The 23261-nt window shown below is 39.0% G+C and overlaps 1 protein-coding gene across 1 annotated transcript in view; it reads right to left on the minus strand.

Moving 5' to 3' along the window:
- Positions 1–13351: 13351 nt before the first annotated feature.
- LOC127632512 (chromodomain-helicase-DNA-binding protein 5-like) overlaps positions 13352–23261 on the minus strand; it is a 67574-nt gene continuing 57664 nt past the window's right edge. The window contains exons 31-40 of the mRNA XM_052111127.1: positions 22391–22473; positions 22114–22312; positions 21941–22027; positions 19963–20118; positions 19670–19778; positions 19299–19431; positions 19018–19213; positions 18274–18437; positions 18033–18159; positions 13352–15785 (exon numbers count right to left, since the gene is read on the minus strand). Coding sequence (XP_051967087.1) covers positions 15658–15785; positions 18033–18159; positions 18274–18437; positions 19018–19213; positions 19299–19431; positions 19670–19778; positions 19963–20118; positions 21941–22027; positions 22114–22312; positions 22391–22473 — 1382 coding nt within the window. The 3' untranslated portion in view covers positions 13352–15657. The remainder of the gene's footprint in view (positions 15786–18032; positions 18160–18273; positions 18438–19017; positions 19214–19298; positions 19432–19669; positions 19779–19962; positions 20119–21940; positions 22028–22113; positions 22313–22390; positions 22474–23261) is intronic.

The following is a 23261-nucleotide window of genomic DNA, read 5'->3' on the forward strand; positions in this document are numbered from 1 at the left end:
GCAATTGCAACATGTGAAGTCATTATTGTCCACTTGTCTTGTGGTTTTAAATATTCTGATTTGATTTTTCAATAAACTGTTATTTTTTTGACTTTAGTTTTCTGTGACTTCTTTCAAAGGACTGTGTAAAAAGTGTTGACCCCCTTGTTAGTTAGCTTTTTCTCTGAAGGGAAATTGGTGAGCTGCAAGCTTCATTCCAAGTATTTTATTTACACTGACGTAAACCGATGCATGTCTGGGAGTTCAATAGCTTTGCTCTTAGAATACATGCAACTAGTGTTACATTAGGCCAACATACTGTTGGAATCCACTTAAATGTTCTCTTCCAGTTTATCTAGTTTGACAAAAACAACAGATTACAAATCAAAAGCTAGAGATCTTACTACCAACATACCTGCTTGATGTCAGTTTAAAAAGGGGATCATTGTGCATACTGTGGGATTCCATGTTAATGACTAAAATGGGAACCTGCACAAGCATGAAAATGACTGCAGCTAAGTGAAATGTGTTAACCAAACACAATTATTTTCAAGCATTGTTGGATGGTCTGATTTAAATGTATCTCTAGCTTCATTTCTATGTTTTCCTCCAAACAGTTGATTTGACATTGGAACAACACTGCAGTTCACCTCCATCTGTAATGTTCAGAGACCCTTAATTTCTGGGTCAGGAGCTCTAGTCAAGATTAAACTAGCACGCTACAAAGCACTGACTGCAAATAATGCCATTGTTAAAACATCAAGAAAGTGGCATTACATAAATTGGAACCTCCGTTGACCAACATCTGAATACACTTTCCGTGAACTTTGGCAATAAGCAATTTATTCTGTATGCGGGCTGTCTCGCACTAGGTCTGTATGATTCCAGTCCATGCTGCAGAGATTTTTGAGTAGGCCTACATACTGCAAAACGTAACCTTTTAATGTTTTAAATGCAGTTAAAAATGTGCTGTAAAATTCACTGTTCACATTAATTTTACAAATGTTAATAACTGCAACCTTATTTTAAAAAGTTAGATATGTTGTGGTGTTATGGATGAAAACTAAACCTGTACTAAAACTAAATAAAAAAATAAAACCAGCTCCATTGTATAATTCTTTTGAACATCAAACTATACCGGAATTGCCAATGTTTCACACTGTAGATTCAAAAGAGCCAGCTCGAGGGTCGTTCAATCAGGAATCACACACATTAGTAAAGCTGTTTGTTTGCGGAGTATACCTGGACTGCTTATTGGAAGTAAGCAGTCCAGGTAATATTATTTACATGTGCTTCGAAAGAAAGAGTGCTATCCAGAATGACACCCAGACTCTTAACTTTGAAACAGGGAAGGAGAGTGGAATTGAGAAAACGTCTCCCCTCACTTGTGTTCTTCTTTGAATTTTCGGACTTTTTTGCCATTGAAACGCAAGAGCCAGCTTTACAGGTAACACAGAGGTTGCACTAATACATTTATGTTATGGTCAGAGTTGTACATTTTACATGGTCTATTTCATCTGTCATATTAGTTTAAATATTCCTAATATGTAGCAAATTTGATTTTGTCTCGATATAGTCAACATTTTCAGTTAGAAATGGCTTCAATAGTAACGCGAGTCTGATAAAACATTTGTTCTATTTAATAATTTGCAGGGTTGGGAAACGTACTTTTAAAAGTGTACTTGCATTACAGATGTTTCTGGATGAGAGTGGCAGAGCATGTGTGGCAATCACTTTCACACACACACAGACAGAGCACAAGCTGGCAAAAGAGAGTGAGAGAACTTACTTTGAAAAATTGTGCGCTGCCACTCTCAGCCAGTATATATCACACATAAGGACATATACATGTGAAAACTGATGTGCAGTATCAAATACACGATGTATGCTAGTACTAACTGTAAAGAGCACATCATTATGAAGACAAAGCCAAATCCCACACAATTAGAGGCAATGTTTAATCCTGGCAGGATGCATTTTTCATATCTGAAAAAGAGGACATGTCTGGGGAAATGAGGACGTATGGTCTCCCTGTGTCATGTTATTTGTTTGCTTGTTTGTTTGTCATTGCGTCACAAATGCAATGGACTCAGCTGAACTTGGAAAAAAATTCTGAGTCCTAAAGGCTCGAGTCCGAGTCAAGTCTGAGTCTTTTAAAATTGGACTTGTGACTCAGACTCAAGTCCGAGCTTGAATACCCCAACTCTAGTTCATTCATTCATTCATACCCTGCTACTGTACAAAATTTGTTTTCTTTAGAATTTTTTCTTTATTTTCTGTGGTAATAAACATGCCACAAATGCTGTCAATAGACTTCAAATTGCATTAAACCTGAAAAACTTATTGTAAGAATAAAAATCAATTTATTAATGTAAAGTCTCAAAGCAGTGCTGGTTTTTATGGTAATGTCTGCTCTAAGTGCTTTATCCATGCAGGATGATTCAAATTAAAATGTTTGTATGGCAAAGAGGAATACTCTCAATTTATCAGACCCCTGAGTTCGAAGACAATAACGTATAGTGCTGTTAAGGATGGGTATGGCACTGGAAGCAATAGATCTCCTCCAGTTGGTTCAGAAAGTTTTGGTCCAGTGACTAGTGGATATCAGCTGAGCAATATGACCGTTCCGAATCCTGAACAACACTCTAACCAAATCCTTGTGCAGGCCAGCAATGAGTCATGCTGTCCTGTTCAACAGCCAGCAACAAGCACAAGCCAGCTACTTGTCTGTGGCCCAGACCAGTGGCCAGCCTCTTGTCAAGCCCTAAAGAGGTCGACTTTTGATAATTCGTTCCAAGCTTTTTTCAGGTATCAGAATCCAATCTTTGGCTTGATCTTCAAACCTGGGCATCCAAGAAATGTGTCTGCAATTAAGCTAGCACAGCTCCGCTATCAATCTGTAACCCAGTTCAGCAGCCAGCACCCATCACACAACCAGCCACCAGTCTGTTGCTCAGCCCAGTGGCCAGCTCCCATCAGACACCATCTACCAGTCTCTTGCCCAGGCCCATGGTCTGCAACTAGCTCCGGTAGGTGGCCGACAACCAGCCCAAAACCGCTACCCATCTGTTGCTCAGCCCAGTAGCCAGCACCCGTCAGACACCAGTTACCGGTCTGTTGCTCAGCCCATTAGCCGGCACTCGTCAGACACCAGCTACCAGTCTGTTGCTCAGCCCATTAGTCCGCAGCTCACAGACACCAGCTACCAGTCTGTTGCTCAGTCCAGTAGTCCGCAGCTCACAGACACCAGCTGACAGTCTGTTGCTCAGCCCAGTAGCCAGCACCCGTCGGGCACCAGCTACCAGTTTGTGGCTCAGCCCAGTAGCCAGCAACCAAGCTACATGCCTATTGTAAAACTAGGTCAGTCCAGTTGCCCTACTGTATCACAACCCAGTGACCAGCTCCTTAACAAGCCAAGGAAAGATTTGTTCCAACCTCCCAGGTTCAGCTACCACTCTCTTGTTAAGCCAGTGGAACACAACAAGCCCGCAAGTAGAGGGCTACCAGGCGACCCAGCAGCCTTTCTCTTGCACATCCCAGCAACGATCTACCTGCAAAGCAAGTGAAGACCAAGTACCAGCCACAGGCACAATCCAGATATGATTCTGTATTCCAGCTTGGATCCCAGTCCTCTTCTGTGCCAGGGCAGTCAAAGTACCAATATCTTTCCAGGTTTGGTTCAAATCCCTGGCCAAACTTGGTGACCTACCCCTCGCTTCAAGCTACAAGTTCCATTTACAGCAACCTGGCTTTCACGATCCAGCAGAGATGCATTTCCATTCTGTCTCAAATAACCCTATGGCTGTTCCAAGTAACCAGAGTCCATCCCAAAGCAACATCAGGCATTTGCAACATGTGAAGTCACAGATGTGCACTTGAGGTTTTAAATCATTCGTTAACAATGCTTTTTTTGATGTGTGGTTTTCCTTGACTACTTTCATTGGGCTGTATAAAATGTGTATAAAGCAACTGGATCTAGCTTTTTCTTTTTCCTAAACATTGAGCTGCATTTTTTTTTTTTTTTACACTATGAAGTAAACTGATGCATGTATGGGTTCAATAGCTCTGCTCTTTGCAGGCCTAATGTAACACTGGTTGCATGTAAACATACCCTGCTTGCTGTTGGAAGCCACTTCATGTTCACTTCTAGTTTGTCTGGTTTGGTGTCAAGCAGGTACTTCTGTAGTAAGCTCTCAGGCTTTTGACATGAAATCTGAAATCTTATGAAGCTTGAGAGGTCCTGCAAAGAAGAACAGGAGAAACTGCCCAAAAATAGGCATGCCAAGCTTGTAGCATCATACTCAAAAAGACTTGAGGCTGTAATTGGTGCCAACGGTGCTTCAACAAAGTATTGAGCAAAGGCTGTGAATACTTCTGTACATGTTATATTTTCCGTTTTTTATTTTTAATAAATTCGCAAAGATTTCAAACAAACTTCTTTCATGTTATTATGAGGTATTGTTTGTAGAATTTTGAGAAAAACAATTAATTTAATCAATTTTGGAATAAGGCTGTAACATAACAAAATGTGGTAAAAGTGAAGCGCTGTGAATACTTTCCGGATGCACTGTGTGTATATATACATACACGGGCGTAATTTTCTATGGGGACAGGGGGGACATGTCCCCCCCACTTTTCAAAATCCCGTTCGTGTCCCCCCCACTTTCAAATTCGTTTGTTATTATTTTTTTTTAACCGCGCGCCGTCATCGCCACGGAGGAGCAGGACCGAGCAGAATACAGACATCCTGCCTGTCTCTGTCAATGCGCGCGTCTGCGTGCCTGTACGTGGACGCGCGCATTGACAGAGACAGGCAGGAACGTCTCGTGCACACTCTTAATAGTGTAACTGTAAGCGCACTGAAAGTTCTACTGAGCAGCCGGTATCGCAGTAGTCAGTCATGAAACGCCAGCAACAGGTTTTAATATCTTCATGGATGAAAAAAAGAAAGGAGATGTGAGTTGGTTGATCCAGTAAATTAGATCAGGTCAGGGTAATTTTTATTTTGTCTACACCTGTTGATACTAACATTGACTGAGCTAACGTTAACATACATTGTTGCTAGGTAACTTCAAACTGTTAGCTAAACATTTAATGTTGCCTAGCCCTAGAACATTCTGTGTACCATGAAAACGAGTCCACTTTAAACCGCAGCGTTTTCTGTCAGCAATGTATGACAAGCAGACTCTGGCTGCTAGTTTATTGTTATTCTCAACTCAACTCATTATACTCAGATGCAGAAATATTTTTTAAAGTCTTAATAATAAATGTTTTTCTAAACTTGAGCTATTGTTGTTCACTTACAATATTTGTTCATTTAAAATGTAAGCTAATTTTAAAAAAATATCTGCCGACATTCGCAATCCGCAAACTACGGAAGCGTATTGCATTCACTTGAGAAAAATCTCAGAATTACGAGATAATTTTTCATTAAAAAAAATATTTTGTTCTGTTTTTCTGAATTAATGAGATCCCTCAAAATCCTGCCAGGAGCTCTATTTTAGCTGGATTGCATGGAAGAAAACATGTCCCGCCTTTCAAGTTTAATCCGGTTTTATTTTACTTTGAGTCGTCTGAGACTTGGATGCGCATGAATTTATAGAGATATATTTTAAACTTGGCCTTCAATACAAAGACATTTCTGTCTATGACATTTGTAATACTGTCATGGCTGAGACACGCTTTGATCTTCCAAAGGACACGAATCAAGCAATAGACTTGTACTTGCATTTAACACGAGAACTACCGGAATTCTAGAACTACTAGAATGGCCATAGCGGTCATTCTGACCGTTCATACTAGACTGTACCAAATGTCATGTCATATTTACATTCGAAACTTCTATTAAGGTTTTAGAATGAAGCTTCTAATGTCTGTCGTCATATTTTATGGCGTCATCACCCTAAAAATGTATTGAATAAAATAGAATGGATTAAATGGAGCGCCAAGCGAACGCAGATAGTCCTACATAATACCATCTTTTTTTGTAATATATAATAGTGCTAGACTATATAAATACACATATATATATTATATATTAGCTAGACTGCCCCGGAAGGTGCGTGCCTCGCTTTGTGTACAGCAAGTTTTTTCCACCACAGTGAAAATGGTTTTGAAAGTCTAAACGCCAACAAACATGGATTGAGGCAGAATATTTCGTTAGATAAAAACATGTTGTGAATTTTGGAAATTATTACATCTATCCTTTTTCAAAACATGTTGACTTTTGGACTTTACAACGCTCTGGAGTTATTGGAAATTGGAAACAATCCATGTGTAGCCGCCACTGGAATCAAATCCATGAATAAATGAATCTGTTATATTAATAATAAACACCAGGACACGAAATTTTAATTCTAATGAATGTGAAAATGTAATAGTTCATCGACAACCAGAACTTGCTATTGTAGCTAATTACAGATACAAATTTGATTATTTATATTAAATTATTCTCCTAAAAGGGGGCCCCCTTTTTTGTTCAAGTGAGCCCACTTTTAGGAGAATTCGTTCATAATGATTTTATAGCATACTATTTTCATTATAGTTTTACAGCATGATATTTTTGCTCACTGTAAAACAAATATTGCTTTCTAAATCAGTTTTCCCAGAGTTAGCGAATGTTCATACCTATTATTTATTAACCGCTTTGGCCATTTTGGGTTAGGCCTATATGTGTTTCATACATGTCTAAGGTTTTTACTATGCATTGAAATACACATTGCTGATGTTTTTATAAGCTATTGTATTGATTTGTTTTTATTTTACAAAGAGAATAATTTAATATAAATAATCAAATTTGTATCTGTAATTAATATAATAGCAAGTTCTGTGGTTGTCGATGAACTAATACATTTTCACATTAGCTCCCATAGAGCTCCTGGCAGGATTTTGAGGGATCTCATTAATTCAGAAAAACAGAACAAACTTTTTTTTCCATGAAAAATTATCTCGTAATTCTGAGATAATTAAGTCGTTAATTCAGAAAAACAGTAGATTTTTTTTCTCAAGTGAATGCAATACGCTTCCGTAGCAAACAGCCGCTGACTGTCCGACGGTAACAAGGTTGTGCTGTTTAGGATCCCGCCTCATGAGGAGAAATGAAAACAAATGAGCGCAGCACACAGAAATTCAGTGAACAGCAGTAAAAATTCATGTAGAGTTTTTATATTTATACAGTTAAGCAACATCACACGACCAAGAGTGTGGAATACCACCATGTGACACCAATTTCATATGACAGTTAAATAAACAAGGAAATAATATTAAGTCACTTACATTTTATACGCTATATTGACTCTCACAGGAACACGTAAAGTGTTTTCATTACTGAATGATTCAGCGTTTTGAACGAATCGGTTGAGTCAAAGATTCAATGACCCATATAAATGCCTAATTCCTGAACAAATCGGCAGTTTGAATGAATCGTTTGAATAAATGACTCACTCATTAAGACGTTCGCCTGCCGCCTCCTACTGATGATTTAGTTTCTTGTTTAAAAGTATCATTCTTTCCAATATTTCATATTTGCATATTAAAAAAAATATTTAAAACAATCTCATAACATTATTTAATGCAGTTGTAATTTTTCAATGTAAATTATTACATTTGACAGCCATATAGTGTCTTATTATTCTAATTTAATTTATTGATCAAATTTAAGAATTTAAAATGAAAGATGAATAATATATTTTAAACGATTAGGGAAAAATGCCCTTTATAAAGGTTAAAATATCATAAATATGCAGATTTAAATATGTCAAAGCTGACTGAACACTGATGAAAGAATAAATTATATTTAAAATAAAAGAAAATCCTATTTTTTGCCTGGACAGTGAATGACCGATTTACTTGTTTGAAAAAAAGAAATGCTGGATAAAGTCAGCAAGGAAAACATTTGCCAGGAGTTTATCATGGCGAATGAGTACAGGAAGCATGTGTTTGGTTTTTTCATGTGAGAAGAGGAGAAAGGACAGTATAGAAGGGTGGATAGTTAGTATATGGAGAGATGGGATTGAATTGATAGATGGAGGACACTAAAAAAATCTCTTTATATTAAAGTTAAATGTTTGTTTTTATGTTTGTGAGATTGTATTTCAATTTTGCATCTTGTGTAACAAATAATCTTGTGTACCTGTGGTTTGGTGGATGTATCTCTGACTAATGTCAGATTAAACGGTTAGTTTGAAATAAAAGTTTGTTTTGTGAAAATTTTTGACTTTATAAAATGATTCTCTCAAGTCTTGGCTATTAAACAATAAATAAGGTAAGACATATTTTTCTTATATATAGTTTAGTAGCCTATTATTCTTTTTGGCAAAATTTATCATTATAAACAACTTTATATCCATTTCCTGGATTTTGTATCGCCATAGTCCCTAAATGTAGCCTATGTAAATGGAGGAAATGGGATTCAAATAGAAAACATTTTTCGATCGAGAACATCATTGTGTCCCCCCCACTTCTCAAACCAAAGTTACACCCTTGTATACATATATGTGTGTGTGTATTCTACATCTAGCATTAATTCGAACAGATTCATTAAAAGTAGTTTTTAATCCACCACATGTGTGACATCATTAACCAACGTGGTTGAACAACCAATTTGCGACAATACGGTTTCGGGAAACAGTCGTGACTAGCAAGTTGATTTCTTCAACAGTGCATCGTACTACGGTAGTGGAGCAGCAAGTTACGTTGTTGTACGGGAAACGCACCCCAGAGCCGTTAAATATGAGAGTTGCGAACCTAGATGGTTGCGACAGTGATCTCGCCACCGCGCGGTCACGTGATTCGTGTACCTCTCAATAGTTCCAAACAAATTGCGTTGCCAATGATTTTAAGCGGGGCAGAGAGCAGCAGCTATTATTGCAGCAATTATCGGTAAATATTGACGCATAATGTACATTGCTTATTATGTTGACACTAAAATGACTCATATAATAGCATTGTTTTTCTGGAGAGTAGCAGAAACACTGCATTAATAAGTTTTTGTGTTTAATTTTGGAGGGAATTTGGCTGCTCCCATAACATAGAATATATATATATATTCTATGTATGTGTGTGTGTGTGTGTGTGTGTGTGTGTGTGTGTATATATATATATATATTTATATTTAATGGCATTGTGCAGGTTTATGTGAATGTATCATAACATTAGGATGTTAATAATTATGACATAGACGCTCGAGAAAAATATATACAGTAAATACTGTAAATGTATTATACCTTATGGGAACAGTCCCTTCCCTCCAAAATTAAACACACAAAAAATGTATTCAATTCAAATATAAATATATATATATATATATATATATATATATATATATATATATATATATATATATTAGTAGTATATATCTGACTAATTAATGTCATATTATTAATAGATTGGTGTGCCAAGAGTGACATTAGTCTTCATGTAGACTGAGTTAAGCAAGAGTCTTGTGACAAATTATAATAGGACATTATGGCCATAAAAAACCATAGTACTTGGATACTTAAGTACATTTGAAGGCAAATACTTTTGTACTTTTACTCAAGTGAATTTTTAAAGGCAGCACTTCTACTTTTACTTAAGTTATATTTTACCTTGAGTATCTTTACTTTAACTCAAGTACATGGTATGTGTACTTCGTCCACCACTGTCTATGTTATACTGATTTACTAGATCTCAATATTTCCAAGCAATGCATGGCTTACACTATATTTCTACAAAATGCAATACAATGTAATAAAGAAAACACCAGATTTTACTTTCACAACGTATGTACATATTTATTTTGTAGTCTGTATGCTACTAAACATTTTCAAATAGCCTACAATGTGTTGCGTTTAGGCTAAATGTATGTAGGCTAAGTTGTATACAATAACTTGGCATTATCATGGATGAAGCTTATCATATTACACCTTGATTAAGAATGCAAACTTTTGTTGAATTTTATGAGAAATCTACAGACGCTGAACAGACGAAGTGTAGTAAAATAAAGACCTAAATGTGTATTTCGGACTTTTTTCACCACAAGTCTGAAAGAAGACATGTTATTGAAGACAAATATCCAAAAATCTCAAAATTGACCAGTAAAAAAAAAACTATGTTTTTGCCTGCCGTGTCTCGCCTTAATATAAACACACACTGTTATCAGTATTATTTTGGACAAAGTTTTGCACATTTCACTTTAATGTACACTGAAGCATGCGTCGTGAATTAGCAATGTGGAAACGGTGGTTTGTTACTGCAGTAATATCACGTTCAGTGCTATAAATCTCTCCGTTCCAGAATATTTGGTTCATAACATCAATCTTTGATTCAGGTGTTTGTGCAACCGTGCCCTGAAGATTTAACAAAAGTCTGGGTAGGCCTAAGTTAAGAAAAAAGTAAGTAGGAATTAGGAAAGTATGTGAGAAGCTTGCTTCATTCCGCCATTTCACCTCAGTGCGAGAAAAACATGCATCGCTTCTTCTGTACGGAAAACGAGCAATTTTAATTGGTCGTCAATTCACTGTGAGTCTGTGTATCGTAGCAACAAGCACAAGACTGTGCTGTTATGAATCCAGTGAGAAAATAGATCTTGTGTATTGTTTATATATTTCGTGTGTGTATGTCTCTATGTGATATAATTATTATTTGATGCAAATAATTCTAGCCGGCTCAGCCAAACTTTATCAGATGGCGGCTCAATTTGGCTTACGAAATTATTGGCTGGCGGCGGCTGAAATTCTAAATGGCGCAAATGGCGGCGCCTGGCGGCGGCTTCGGGGTCTAATGTAGAACTCGGCCAAATACAATAAATATTTATTTATTTTGTCATTAATGCTCAAACTAGTATAACAACCCACTGAACCATTTAGTCTTAGCCTTCTGATACAGTCATTGCACCGAGAGTTTATGAAAACAGAGAGGCGTAGCCAGCGGCTATCACTCTGTAAAAGAACAACTACAAAATAAAACATAGATGTAAGCAGCGATGGTGGGCCCAAGCACAGCTGGTCCATTTCAGCATGGCTTTCAGAAAACAATGCAAGGTGGACACATGTATTTAGCATTTTACATTATTCTAAACCATTTTGAAGCAATCTGAATAAATATAAGAGGACTATTTTAAAGTCAATTGTAAGAGCCACACATCCTGCTGCCAGGGGGTGGCACTATGACCGTGACCCAAAATAGTCAAATCCAAGTGATTAGCCCCCAAGTCAAAACATACATCTCAATTTGGATCTAAATCACACATTAAACACAGAAGATATGAAACACTTCCTGTTTCCCATTTTTCACCATTGATTTATTAATGCCTCGCCATGGCAACACCATTTGATATATCAACATCATCAATGTCTTGGCACGATGTTGTCCACATTTGGTACCTGTAACATGAAATCCCTAGGAGTATTTCAAATTACAGAGCATATATTTTTCAAACTATCCAAAATGGCCAACTTCCTGTTGGACCGCGCTTATGACTGTCAGCACGAAAGCTGTCTGGCTTGATGAGATCTATATGTGTACAAAGTTTTGTGATGGTTGCTCAAAAGGGATGTGCTACAGAGCCCCCGAACATGCCCATCTTGTAGGTTGCACTACAGAACCCCCCCCCCCCCCCACCACGCAACTTTGACAACTCTGATGTGTGTGCAAACATTTAAGAGTTTTTATTTTTACATGTTAAGTACCCCCAAAAGTACCGATAACCTTGAAAAGAATAATAATGATAAATATAGCTGCAAGCAGCGATGGTGGGCCCAAGCACCATGGTTCTATTTCCACCCGGTGGCTTTCGGGAAAAAATCCAAGGTGGACACATGTATTTGGGCATTTTACATAATTCTAAACGATTTTGAAGCCATTTGAGTAAATACAAGAGGAATATTTTTGTCTGGAGAATAGCATTAGGAAGAGTTTTTGGTGTAGACCTGAACTGCTAAAGAGAGAGGGACTCCATCCCACCTGGGACGGTGCCACTCTCCTCTCTAGTAATTTAGCTCATAGTCTTAATAATGATAGTATTTGACGAACTGGGGCCCAGGTCAGGAAGCAGACAAACTGGTTAATCCAAACATCTGCTAGCTGCCTTGAGACGTCAAATGAGGCTGGGCATAGAAAAGCATAAATTGTTTGAACGCAAACTCATCTGCTATATTTAACAAAATGAGTATTAAAAAATAGTAACAACTATTATATTATAGAACTTGCTCTCGTGCAGTCTCATGAACGCACACAGGAGATCAACGGTCGGTCAAAGGTTTCACTAAATATTACATTCGATTTCGGTTTGTTTCTTACCAAAGCTCATCGTATGCTTTACTAACAATCATGAGTCTCATGGAATAATTTATTACACTTCTGAATTATACATTTGCATGCTTTTGAAGCTTGAAGGGGTGACCACCATAAAGTGCCATTGTATGACATCACTGCACACAATTTACCCACCCCATTCTAATCTTGAATTCTGTTGTACCGTAGAGATTGATTGTAATTTGTTTCTTGTTGTGATTGATTTTGTAAAGTTGACCTTGGGTTTTATAAAGATGCTATGTAAATTAAACATATTATTAACTCATAATAACTTACCATTATTTGTCTTTTTAAAATGTATGTTGTTTTGGATATTTTATATTTGTATGCAGCAAAGCTGTAAATGCTATGGCATTGAAAATGTACAACATATTTTCATGCCAATAAAGCACAATAAAACTGAAACTGAATTTCAAAGAAATTGTCATCAGCACTACCACGAAAAAGCTTCAGCACCTCCCTAGAGGGTCTTTAATCCCAACAACCTCCCATGCACTCCTCATTGAACATCCTCATCATCCACCAGCTTCAATGTCACTAGATAATTGTCAGTGTTCTAGCATGCAAGATTTGCATATTCACCATTAGTATAATTCTGATTGTCCAGAAAGTAGCATTTCTATCGGGAAGACACGCAGGCTTGAGTGAAGTTTGAGATGCCATTTATTTGATAGATGTAAAACGGGAGGTGATGTCTCTCTCTTTGGCGTAGGCCCCGTCCGGCGGTCCGAGGGAGTTGTGCCCGGAAACGTCATGTCCTGCTGGAGATAGGAGGCAGGGGCGAGGAGCCTACCCCCCTGTGGGACAGGGTTCAACTGGTGGTGGTGGGGAGGTGGAGGTTGCAGTGTTAGCACACCGAAACAGCAATGTGATAGATTGTGATCAGACTTATAAAGCATTGGCTTACGTGCGATTGGCTGGGAATTACCCAGCTAATGATGTGATGTTGTACACCTGCTGGTCTTCCCACTAGAACTACGCTCCACTTCCATTTACTGCAGAAATGACCTGTTTTAAGTACATTGGTGCAAGAGTCTATCTGACCCCTAAGACACAATATCAAAACATACTATGCATTTGCCTACAGGATTCTGCAAACATTTGAGAATTCAAAATAAAAAAGGCGCAGATCTTATTGGAGAGAATTTAATAAAACACATTAAACAAATACACAAGTACAAAGTGAAATGACAACAGATCACTTATCTCTTTTCCATATTCTTATCTCTGCAAAATAGCAATACTGCTTACTGTTTTGCTTATACATAACTGTTTAAAACCAGGAGAAGCACCTCTGGTCCAAAGTAATCTGGAGATATCTTACATGCTGTGTTTTCGTTGATCCTGGTCTAATTGTGTTTAGACCAGGATCTTTTTTTTTTTAAGCTTTTGAAGCCTAATGTGTAATTGAATGAAAAAAAAACTTGTAATATTAGACTGAAGCTTATTAAATACTTCATACATTCATTCATTGGCTTCAGTTTGATTGCATTTAAATGGAGCTTAACGTCAATATCCATACTGTGATAAAATGTAAAAGGTACAAATGAAATGGTATAAACTCATCACACAGGATTAAAAATAAAACTTCATTTCACAACACATTTTATGCTGCTGGCTCTCTCTTCATAACCTCAGGTTTAAGGTCCCTTTACTCTTGAAGCTGTCTTTGTATTTCTTTGAAATCATTTGAGGTTTATCTCATGTGTGTGAGTGTGCGTGTGAACATTTAACTGCATTTAACCCACATTCGTAGTCTACACAAAAATGAGCATCATCTTAAAACGCTTGTTAAAACTACTCTGCGAAAGAAGCTACAGTATAATCAAGTTTACGGTCAGCGATGACACCTCTGTGCCATTTACGCCAGTGCTGAGATGCTAAAAACGAACAGAAATACTTCATATACATTAGAGTAATAAACTTGGCTAATACCACAGACTGAAACGAACTGAGTATACAAGTTATTGAGAGAGGTTTTTACTGCGTTTGAAATGGCCCATTGGAAATGCCGTCTCCCCGGTCATGTCCTGTCTCCATGTAAAGTGCGCTGCTTAAAAACACAGATACACAAGGCTTTTAATTTCAAAGTTAAATCAAAACAATCCATGTTCACATCACTGATGGCACAAGAACAATCATGTCAATACCGTCCATGAGCTTGGCTTAGAAAGTTTTTAGCAATTCACAAAATGTCGGGCAGAATGTGTCTGACGATAGAAGAATATCATTAAATAAAATAACAAGTTCACAAATCAAAAATATCTGCATGTGAGCTTACTGAGTTCGGTAATGGTGGCATGAACACTGCACAAAGGAATTAAAACCATTCCTTTGTCCTTTGTGGGATGAATATTCTGGTCATGTCAGAATTTAATTTTGAATAGTGTGCAGTAATGCACTTACAATCGAAGCTCATGGGGAAATCGTATTAAAGCAAAACTGTGAAGGTTGTATTTTTGTTGAGGCACCTACAGTTAAAAAACAATACACTTTATTTCGTAAAAATGGTCTAAATTGTCCTTTTGATTATTTTTCTTGCCACAGAGGATGTCAGTAGCGCTTACATTCAGTTTAAGACAGAATATTCCTTTAAAGTTGTGTGTAAGCCCCAATGTTTCACAGCAAACAACACAATTGGGAATTTTTTTCCAAATTTTCGGTGTACATTATCAGCTCAAAGGCATGAAAACAGTGTTCCATTTGCCATTATTTGATTACCGCTCTATCCTTTAACGTTTATAATTGTAAACACTGTAACCTTTTCTCTATAAAGAGTCATGCAAACTGGAAAAACAATCCAATACAATTGAAAAAGCAAACATTGAGGGCTGGCATTTGAGGTACTCTTCATATAATCTTCTTACTGAAGTTGAGTCAATGACAGTTATTGAACTAATCTGCATTTAGATGCACATTTACAGCAATAACCTGCAGGGGTAGCAAAAGCATGCCATCCATGAGCAGAGCCAGGAACAAAGCATAGGCTAGGAACTAGTAGCACCTCCAGGAGCAAAGCAGAGGCTAGGGACTAGTAGAACCTCCGGATGGCTCAACAACAGCAGAGATGAAAACGTCCTCATTACGTAAAAAAACAAAACTAAAGCTCAGAGGACTGTCAGAATAACAGTGCCCTCTTCACAAGTGTCCACAGTCTCTCCTTACTCGATCAAGAGTTTTGCATTGGAGAAGTTAAAAAAGAACGACAAAAAAGTATGTTACTGTACTGAATAAAACTTACAGGCGCATACAAGAACAGATGAACATATTCTTAAAGACAAAAGTGCAATTGATTCGATCTGCTGTTTAATATTCACTTTTTGGAGGAGGTCTCCATGGTTCTGTCCGTAGGTATCTTACAGAGAGAGAACAGAATGGTGGGGGCTAGTCCTCGATGCATATGACATCACTGGGTTTGCCTGATTTCAGATCAGGGGTGGGCACATCTCTCAGAGTGTCAATGGACTTTTTCTCCAGGTGGCTGGTTGGGGGCGGGGGTCCATTTGAAGACACTAGGAGCCCGGAGAGAAACAGCTCAGATTTTATGATCTCAGGAATGTTATACAGCAATAAAAAATATATATTTATATGTTTTTTATTAGTTTATGCCTTCATAAATATATCATACATTAAACCTAGAGTAGTTACTATAAGTCACAGACCGCCCACAGTCCGTTCACTGACTGCCTGGTATATATTGCACACAAAAATGGAAAGCACTTGCGAAGATCGCAAGGTCCAATCAGCCTTGCAATGCAAGACTGTTCACAACAGAATAATGCAGGGATCTAAAGACACATTTAAAAAAATCTGAAACTTTGTTTGACCTGACACAGTGCCCAAAAAACACAGAACTTATGACTAGAGACGATGAAAACTAGTGAGGCATGACACAACCAAAGTAAGATGCTACAAAAGTACTTCGACCAACAATAAAAAATAGTGCTTACAGAGGTAGGCCAATAATAGGGTTATGTTCAATGATATAGAAATAAAATAATGTAAGCAATTTAAGTTTGAAGTACCACCTGTTTTCAGCAGGGGGCAGTATGCAAAACTCCAGCTGTATTGGTAACGCGCAGCTGTACAAAAACAAACCACACTCAGACTTGCTGCCCATTGTACAAACGCCCTGTCCCAAATGGTGCACTTCATGTGGACTTGTGGTCTCGTGGCCTTCAGTTGCACGTGCTTGTGAAGTCTACAAGTCCGTAGTGTGTCCCATTTGTGATTTTAGTGCTTGCGAGGATTCTCGCGAGCACCTCCTTTGTGCCCTCGATGGGCTAACTGCAGTCTGCTACCCAACAGTCCTTGCGACAGACCAACCAGAAGGACTCCAGTTTCTGAGCTGGAGGATAAGACATGGCGGACAAGGCAATGTTCAATTGCAGATTAAAATTGTATTTTAATTATCGCTTTTTCCGGATTGTCAATGTCACTTGCTTATCATGGGTATATAGAATCACTTTTAAGTCTGAGTTTGTTTTGTTTAATTTTCAAGAGACATGGAATTACTCCTATTCAATTTATTGTTATTGTTGTTTCAAAGAGGATTTTAGAATTATTGCGAGTCTCTAAAATATCAAGACAGGATAGAATAATTGAATGCACATGGCTGTAGCTTGTACACTTTTACCAATCATGCCCCCTCATGGACTTGCTGACTAGTGCCCCATCGTTCTGCACTCTCTTACATCATCAAAGTCTGCTCTCAGAGGAAGACCACAAGGGTGGAGTGTGCCATTTGGGACAGGTCCAAAGGTGCCACTTGCTGTGTCTCGTTTCGAAGGCTGCGTGCCAGGTAGGATGCGTCCTTTGAAGGCTGAAGTATACGAAACGTCCTCCTTTAAACAAGCCTTGTTTAAATGAGACGGCCTTCGTAGGACAAATGGAAACGGAATGTTACATGGTTGCTATGACAGCACGCCACACTTTAACATGCGAGCGGTTTGAGTGAGAAGGGAACAAAGTCCCTCTGGAAGGAAATGCATGAGGTACATTCTAGGAGAGTTATAATGATGTAGAGAGAAAAGAAAACAGATTTTACAGGTGTACTTTTAGTCTACTAATTTATTTAAATTATATATTAATGTAATTATGCATATTATATACTCTGCACCCATCTACTGAGGTACTTCAACTTGGGAATTAACATTACTTGCTTTTGAACATCATATTTACGGGCAAATTGCCATCATTTATTTTTAGACATTTCCATTGAAGCAAAGAATTGTGGGTTGTGAGTGTCCACGAAGGTTCGGAAGATTATGTGGTTTAACACATCTAGATTTCTGCTGGAGAACGTGACTTCTGTGGCCATGTAAATGCATAAGTGGCGTTCTTATATGTTTTAAAAAATGCATTTGTGCAGTATGACGTAAGAGGGAAGCCCCGCAATTGCAGCGCAATGCTGCAGCAGGTCGAGATGGAAAGTTAAGCAAACAAGCACAGCAGCAGCTGTGTGACATCTGGAAATAAAGCAAAGCAATTGAGTAAAGCAATTAATGGGGAAGTCGTCCTCACATGCCATTTTCGTTATTTACACCAGCCTCCCAGGGAAATTATGTATTATGCCCTTTGCTGTGGAGAAAGTTGCTTACTGCAGATCGATCCGAATGTATCTGTTAACACAGTACATGTTACACGAAAGTTGCTTTTGCGTCTTAATAAATGGCTTTCTGGTGTCCATGTAAACAAGCTGATTGTTTTATCTATGCTCTTTATTTCAAGGTTAATATAGGTTTACTTAGGGCACTAACCACTAACATATGGCCCCAGGGGCATTTGGCTGTAGTTCACCATTGCGGTGCCTCCAGGCCCACGGAAACCTCCGGCAAAACTGCTATTATACATCTGAGAACAGCCAAATGATCCCTGAGGGAAAGGCTGAGGGGAGATAAAACAGAACATTCTGACATGAAGGCTCATTCACACAAGGTCTATCTATTATTCATCTTTTAGATGCGACAGTGATATGATATGAGAAGGTGTCACCCTGACCTGCTGAGGTGGCGGCTCGTTGCCCCGGCTGGTGAGCCTACTGAGAATCCCCCGCTCTGACATCTGCAGCCGGGCAGACACGGGTGGGACCCGCGAAAGCATGGAGGGCAACCGTGTCACGTCGGCCTTCATGTCACTTAAAAGCTCCTCCAGCTGGTTCAGCACTAGAAGAAGAAAAAAAATCATAATGATAAATCATTTTCTTATTTATACATTTTTCTTCCAGATCAGAAACCATAGGATTTCAAAACAAAACATTTTTGTTGCTTAGTTTCGATATTTATTTTTCATTACAGTATGCTTTCATAATCCATTAATAATGGGTAGGGCCTGGGTAGCTCAGTGGTAAAGACACCAGGAGTTCACTAGTTTGAATCGAAGGGCATGCTGAGTGACTCCAGCCAGGTCACCTAAGAAACCAAATTGGCCTGGTTGCTAGGGAGGGTAGAGTCACATGGGGTAACCTCCTTGTGATTGCTATAATGTGGTTCTCGCTCTCGGTAGGGCGTGTGGTGAGTTGTGCGTGGATGCCGCGGTGGATGGCGTGAAGCCTCCACACGCACTATATCTCTGCGGTAATGTGATCAACAAGCCACATGATGAGATGTGCGGATTGACGGTCTCAGACGTGGAGGCAGCTGAGATTCGTCCTCCACCACCCGGATTGAGGCAATTTAAAAAAATGTGTAGTTTTGGCTTATAAATTCTATACATTTACACATTATATTTTTAAGAATATTGCACCTTTGTGCAGCACAGCATTGGCTGGTTTGTTTCCAGCCAGTGACTCTTTGGAGAGGTGCTGATGGGATTCAGCCAGGCATTCCACCTCAGCAAACCGTGTGTTGAGGGCCATAGCAGGGTGACTGGGATCCTGAGACATGTTCAGGTATGCTGCACGTCGTAGCTGCTCCTCAATTACCAAAGCCTGTTCCAAGAGCTGATATGGAGAAAAGGGAAGAAACATTCAAGGCATGTTCTTTTTTAATTAAAACATCAAGTAAAACATGTGATTCATAGTGTACCTTGAATCGCCTGGCAAGAAATTTGTTCTTCATTTCTAAGTAGTTCCCTTTGTGCATTTCTGTCTTAAAAGGCTCATTGAGGATGGCATAGCGTGGGTCATTCTGAATGTCCTGCCAGCGGGCATAGCCATGTCTGAGACACTTGCTTAAGGGTTCGCCTCGTTTTCTGAGAGGTTTTTAAACTCATAATGCAAAATAAAACATTATGCAAAATGCAGTTTATGTCTGGTAAGAAATATTTACAGTCATCTGCCATTTGCAGATGTTGCAAAAAGGACACTGCTTCTATAAAAACTGAAAAAAGGGAAAAAATAAACAAGTGGCAATATTAAGAAAGCTCACAAGCACGACTGTGGAAACTGTGAGGATACGTTACGATGCCAGCCAGCAGCCAGTAGTCATGGCGACGGTGCCAGATGTCGTACATTTTGCCAGATGACACAGCTGCACGCTCTTCATTCTGCCAGAGTGTGTGTAACTCTGAGAACAAACAAAACACACACAAAAACACGCACATACTGTCCTTATCCATGCATTCTTTGCCGCTGTTTTCATTTGAACATCATTTTGATTCTGCTGTCCACGATGCAATATGTATCCATTCTGGAATACCTGTCAGAGGAAGACAACCAATCAGAACAATGTCAATAAGACTGTAACTCACCTGTGAATCCTCCATCTGCGATGTTGAACATGAAGCGCGTCTTGATGCTGGTCTTGTCATCTTTGTGGCTCTCGTCTAACGTGTCGTCCCTCACGTCTTTCTCTCCATTCAATTGGCTCTCAGAGGGTTCTTCGGATTTTAAATCATCAGGAATGACTGTGGAAACCAGATTAGTGATTTGAAAGATACATGGCACATGACATTTTGTAACGAAATGCCATATTTTTTTTTCCTCTTTATAATTTTCATAATTTACCTAGAAAACGAAGAACACAGATTATGTTTGTAAACATAAAAATGAAAAATGTTGATATAAATATTATTTAAATGTATCAACATTTTCTAATTTGTGTCTGTTTTTTAAAATAATTACTGGTTGGGCCTGGGTAGCTCAGCAGATAAAGACGCTGACTACCACCCCTGGAGTTCGCGAGTTCGAATCCCAGGGCGTGCTGAGTGACTCCAGCCAGGTCTCCAAAGCAACCAAATTTACCCGGTTTCTAGGGAGGGTAGAGTCACATGGGGTAAACTCCTTGTTGTCGCTATAATGTGGTTCTCACTCTCGGTGGGGAATGTGATGGGTTGTGCGTGGATGCCACGGAGAATAGCGTGAAGCCTCCACACGTGCTATGTCTCCGTGGTAACGCAATCAACAAGCCACATGATAAGATGCGCGTATTGACGGTCTCAGACGTGGAGACAACTGAGATTCGACGTCCGCCACTCGTATAGAGGCGAGTCAATACGCCACCACGAGGACTTAGAGCGCATTGGGAATTGGGCATTCCAAATTGGGGAGAGAAAAAAAAAATCCTGGTTATTAATTTATATATTGCCCTAAAATTAAAAGACGTTTAAAACGCAAGCAATGTGTTCCCGACTGAGTTAATGCCTTGAAACACTGAAAATACTATATTTTATAAAATACTGTATATTCATATAAATTTAGAAATAAAAGTAACTGTTATAGACGCGTGTAACGAGCTCTGATCCTCAAGTTCACCCCGCCCCCTCTAGCTCTCACGCTCGCTCCCAATCACCAGAATATTAGTTTCACCTGCACGGTTCACTTCCTCTATATATACTCTACCCTTTCTCCCCACACTTGTTGGTTATTGTTTAGTTACCCCTTCGCTTTGCCAGCTCTAGTGTTTCGCTAGCTTTCCCCTGTTTCTACTACTCTCGTGTTTGTCTTTGTTATATTCTGATCTCCTGGCTTCGACCTTACGCTTCCCTGTATTACGCTTCTTTGGATTTGCCCATTTGTTATATACTGATTTCCCGGCTTCGACCTTCCGCCCCCTTGACTACGCTTCTCTGGATTTGCCCCTTGGTACTTTTGCCTTTCTGCCATTAAAGCAGTTTTACCCCGACATTGTGACTGTCTCTTCTTGTGCGTGTTACAACGCGTTCTTACCTCCAACTCAAATTGAAGAAATGCCAAGCTATATTGTCCACGGCCATGTAAGTTTGGTCTTGCCCAACACTTTCTGAGCTTTCTGCTCTTTCTGCATGCAACCAGAAATAATGAAACGGAAACCGCAACCGCTGCCGTGAAACACTGCTTGCCTTTGTGTTCATATTTCACCCGGAGGTGGTGCTCTTGCTTTTATTTCCGCAAGCTTATGGTTGATTGGCTGCGAAAATGGGCCGTGACAGTGAAGCGTTGAGAAAAGTCAAAGGCAGTTGTTAAGTGTGACACCTTCCCTCTGTTTTTAATCTGTAAATGTGACAGGCTCACTGACTAGGAGGGCAAGATTAGTGAAAACAGTCATTAAGTGTGACACCCCCCTCCCAATTTGAGTCTGCTACTGGAGAGCCAGCTTAACTGTTGGAATCGATGTGTCACAAAAGCTGATTTTGTGAAATGTCCTGCATTGTGACATATTTTCCATTTAAAATATGTACATTTAAACCCAAAATCTTGATGGTCACCCCTTTTTCTCCAAAATCATAAACGTATTTCACTAATACTGACCTGGTTTTTGCTCCTTGTCATCTGTTTTAACAGGGCTGGATTTATTTTCCCCTCTCTCAGGAGAAGATTCTTTCACTTCAACAGAGTCTGGAAAATATTGTTGAAGTTGTTTTTTTAAAATAATTTATGAATATTTTGCAGAACTATTACATGCATGGTGAAAAAACGCTCACCAGAGGGAGTCTGATTGGCTGACTGCTCACTAGGTTTAGTGGGTGCCTGTGCTTGATTAGACGATGGCTCTGATTGGATGGGTGGCATGTCATTCTTCTTACTTTCTTTCATTTGCTTCTCTTCTGCACTGACAGTCTTTGGCTCTTCACTCTCATTGGTCTTCTCTACTGCAGAGAAGGGCTCTGGAATAACTGGCTGCTGTGAGAGGACAAAGAGACATTTTAATACACACTAGAGAGACGAGAGACATTTGAGAATTATATGCAGCAGTCCAACCTCAGTCTCTGACGATTTGGCGCTGCTCTCTGGTTCAGTAATCTCCTTGTCTTCTTGAGAACCAGATACCGACTCAGTCTTATCTGTAAAAACAGAAAATGTAACTGTCCAGCTGACCAAGAGCAACCAATAGCGGAATCGTTTTTTCATTGGCTAAGGAGACATATGCATAAACTACGATGGAATCACATTTACCGAATAATTTAGATATGAATATACACTAATGAGCCTAATATGATGTTGGTCCTGCACTTGCTGCCAAAACAGCACTGACCCACCAAAGCATGGACTCTCCAAACCCTTGATGGTCTTCTGTGGTATCTGGCACCAAGCCATTAGCAGCAGATCCTTCAAATCCTGTAAGTTGTGAGGCGGAGCCGCCATGCATCGGACTTGTTGGTCCAGTACATCCAACAAATGCTCAATCGGATTGAGATCTGGGGAATTTGGAGGCCAGGGCAACACCTTGAACTATTCATCATGTTCCCTAAACCGTTCCCGAGCAATGTGTGCAGTGTGCTAAGGTTGCCACGCTACCATGATCATATCTTACGATAGTATACCAGCTAAAGTATCAAGATACCAAATAGTATCACGATACCACAGATGGTCAAATGTGCGCTTCAAGTGGAGTAGGACATATCATAATTATGAGTTCCAAGCACATGAATGACCCCACAAAGTCATATTAACGAGTTTCCGAGTTGGGACGTTGGAAGGGCAGTGTCAACATGAAAGATGATTATTTTGCTAAATAATTTAAATAATATTAATTTGTTTTATATGACAGTCAACTAATGACTCACCATTCGCAGTTTGTTTTAAGCAAATTCATTATTAATATAGTATATATTAAAATGTTGCTCTGGAA

Source organism: Xyrauchen texanus, chromosome 39 (assembly GCF_025860055.1).
Source record: "Xyrauchen texanus isolate HMW12.3.18 chromosome 39, RBS_HiC_50CHRs, whole genome shotgun sequence".
NCBI lineage: Eukaryota > Metazoa > Chordata > Actinopteri > Cypriniformes > Catostomidae > Xyrauchen > Xyrauchen texanus.